This window comes from Brassica napus, chromosome C2 (assembly GCF_020379485.1).
Source record: "Brassica napus cultivar Da-Ae chromosome C2, Da-Ae, whole genome shotgun sequence".
Lineage (NCBI taxonomy): Eukaryota > Viridiplantae > Streptophyta > Magnoliopsida > Brassicales > Brassicaceae > Brassica > Brassica napus.
In genome coordinates this window covers 35,776,504-35,779,841 of record NC_063445.1, presented here as the reverse complement: position 1 = coordinate 35,779,841, position 3,338 = coordinate 35,776,504, and the positions used below count along the sequence as shown (strand labels likewise).

The following is a 3,338-nucleotide window of genomic DNA, read 5'->3' as shown; positions in this document are numbered from 1 at the left end:
GAGCGGGACGAACGCTTGGTCACTACGTAGCGACCGAGCTTTGGCTCGAGCTTGGTCGCTACGTAGCGACCGAGCGGGACGAGCGCTCGGTCGCTACGTAGCGACCGAGCTTCTGCTCGAGCTCGGTCGCTACGTAGCGACCGAGCGGGACGATCTCTCGGTCGCTACGTAGCGACCGAGCTTTGGCTCGAGCTCGGTCTCTACGTAGCGACCGAGCTTTGGCTCGAGCTCAGTCGCTACATAGCGACCGAGCTGGACGAGCGCTCGGTCGCTACGTAGCGACCGAGCTTTGACTTGAGCTCGCTTCGTAGCGACCGAGCTTTGGCTCAGACTTGGTTGCTACGCAGCGACCGGATAGCGTGTATGCGTGGTAATTACGCAACGGTCGAGCTTGGTTAGTTTGGTTTGAATCTTCAAGGATACTTCTTCGTAAAAACTTCGTGTTTGGTTATATTTTACGAAAGTTACATCTTCCTTTTTATTATCTCTTTCGGAAATACGATCTCCGAGGATTTTCGGGTGGTAATTCCGTCGTAACCGTTTTTGACCCCAACACTTAGCAGAAGCTTATGTTTAAGAAATGCAGTTCAATAAAGCAGAAGCTTATGTTTAAGAAATGCAGTTCAATAAAGCAGAAGACTTGTGCAAGAAGACTCTAGAGATCCAGTGTGCGCATAGTGAACCTGCCTCGCTCGAGGAACCGGCCGATATGAGGCTGATGGCAATCATCTGTGAGGCTAAAAGAAACTTCGAGAATGCCCTCGAGCACCTTGTGCTTGCCAGTATGGCCATGATTGCTAGCAGGAAAGAATCTGAGGTTGCATCAATCGATGTCAGCATTGGGAACATGTACATGTCGCTTTGCCGGTTTGATAAATCTGTGTTTTCATACAAGCATGCTCTCACTATGTTCAAGTCCTCTAAGGGAGAGACTCATCCTACGGTAGCGTCATTGTTTGTCAGATTGGCTAAGCTTTAGTTTAGGACAGGGAAACTTCGTGAGTCCAAGTCTTATTGTGAGAACGCATTGAGGATATACAATAAGCCGGTGCCTGAAGAACTGTGGAGGAGATTGCTGGTGGGTTAACCGAGATCTTTGTTACTTATGAGTCTGTGGATGAAACTGAGAAAGCATTGAAGCTGCTTAAGAAGTCAATGAAATAGCTTGAGGATAAACCATGACAGTAGAGTGCATTTGCAGGTAAAAAAATTGATTAAAGCCATATATGTTCTTCTAGAATAATCCTAGAGATAATGGATCTGAATGCTCTGAGGATTTTTTATGCGCAAGTAGATTGTGATCAGACAATATAAGAATAGAAGTCTTGAGTCATAGCATGTATATTGGCATGAGATGATCAAATCTTATCTACATATAGCTTTTGTTATATTAGTTTTGCTTTCTATGTAAATGACTTGCATGGTTAGAGGCACGGATGGGAGTAATGTATTACACGTTGGGGAGGTATGAGGACACAAGGAACGCGTTTGAGAGCGCTGTGACAAAGCTGCATTCAGCTGGTGAGAAATCTGCCTTGTTCGGAGTTGTATTAAACCAGATGGGACTGGAATACGTTCAGCTTTTCAAGATCGATGAAGCTGGTGAACTTTTTGAAGAAGCAAGAGAGATTCTCGAACAAGAATGTGGTCCTTGCGATCAGGACACTCTTGGTGTTTACAGCAACCTTGCTGCTACTTACTACGCCATGGAAAGGTAATAATAACGTCTTATGAAATCTCTCTGATTTGAAACTGGTTCAAATATTTATGATAAGTTTGTAATTTTTCAGGATAGAAGATGCGATTGAGATACTAGAGCAGCTTCGGAAGCTGGGAGAGGAGAAGCTTGGGACTGCAAATCCGGATTTTGAGGATGAGGAGAAGCGTTTGGCCGAGCTTTAGAAGGAAGTGGGGCGGTCACAGAACTACAAAGCCAAGTAGCTACATAATCTGATCGATCCATACGCAAGACCTCCTAAGAAAGAGGCTTCTGCTAAGAAATTGCCCAGCCTCGATTTTAAGTTCCGAAGAACAAAAAATGTATCCATATATTATAAATCATTCACATATATATCATTATTATTATTATTATTATTATTATTATTATTATTATTATTATTATTATTTTATTTCATCTTTTTTATATCATAAATTTGAGGCTGATAATAAGTAATGAATACTTTCTTGCATAGTGTTATTATTTGAGTTTGGTGAAATACTGCCAAGTTGGTAAGCTGTTTGTTTGAGTTTGCGAATTTCTTTAGTTTAATTCCTTTGTCGATAATTATATTTCTTCATTTCCCACTCTTGCTTGTGCTCATCGTTTGTGCAATTGTTCAGAAGCATCGATTTTTGCAAGTCTTTGGGCTTCTTCGCTTGTAGAAGATTGATTTTCGGATCATTCAAATTGCATCGCAAACTTCATTGAGTTTTTTTTGTCATCTGTTTTTTGTAAGTTGAAAATCAGATCCTTACAAGCATTCTTGACACACAATGATTGCATGCACTTACAAACATCAAAGACCCGCGATCATAGACCTGAAATTCTAAAGCCACCCACATAAAGCATTAAATCACAAAAACATTGGTCTGCTGAGAATGCAAAACTGACACAGACAATCTACTTCAATACAACCAAGTTACATATCATGTAGCATACTCATAGAAGGATAGACTTTCTTACCATCAAAAATGTGTTTCAATCAGTGGCATGTGACTAAGTTCTACCTTTCTTAGTTACATTTTGAGAGATGAGAAGACCCTCAATTGGATGCTTTCTTTTCCAAAACAATCCTCCACCATTCAATATCCTTCAATGCCAAAAGTAGTTCTGAAGTTTAGAACTTGTAAGTTGTAATATGCTATTTGATAGGTTTGGTGACAATGTGGTTTGGTCACAATGCCTACTAGGCAATGGTCTTCAATGGCAAAAATAACCCGATTAAGTTTATGCCTTGCCACACCTTGTATTGTCCACAACAGCTTTACGAAGTCATTGCTGGAAACATTTGTCTGCTATGAAAAAGAACTTCCCCCATGTGATCCCTAACCATCTACGAAATCCTCTTCCCATTCATGATACAGGTGGAGGACTCCACTTGCTATTTCCACAGTGGTTTTGGATTGTTATTTATACCTCTTCATGTGTTTCAAATTCTTGAGCAAAGATCCAGAAGTCTACTTTTTTTTTTCGTTTTTCCCGCAATCTCATTTTCCAAAAAGCCATTTCTATCAAAGCAAATACTATTTCTGTTTTTCCACAAAAAACTCCCAGAAAAAAATTATGTGGTTTTCGGGAGGCAACCTTCTTATTTTCTTTAAGCATACGAGATGATTGA

General features: G+C 40.7%; 1 protein-coding gene across 1 annotated transcript; it reads left to right on the top strand.

Annotated features, from left to right (window-relative positions):
* The first annotated feature begins 522 nt into the window (after positions 1-522).
* LOC106393405 (protein KINESIN LIGHT CHAIN-RELATED 1-like) lies at positions 523-2,134 on the top strand. The gene is made up of 2 exons (XM_048748460.1): positions 523-1,714; positions 1,791-2,134. Exons 1-2 carry the CDS (start codon positions 1,437-1,439, stop codon positions 1,900-1,902), a joined length of 390 nt encoding a protein of 129 aa, XP_048604417.1. The 5' UTR covers positions 523-1,436; the 3' UTR covers positions 1,903-2,134.
* The last annotated feature ends 1,204 nt before the right edge of the window (positions 2,135-3,338 follow it).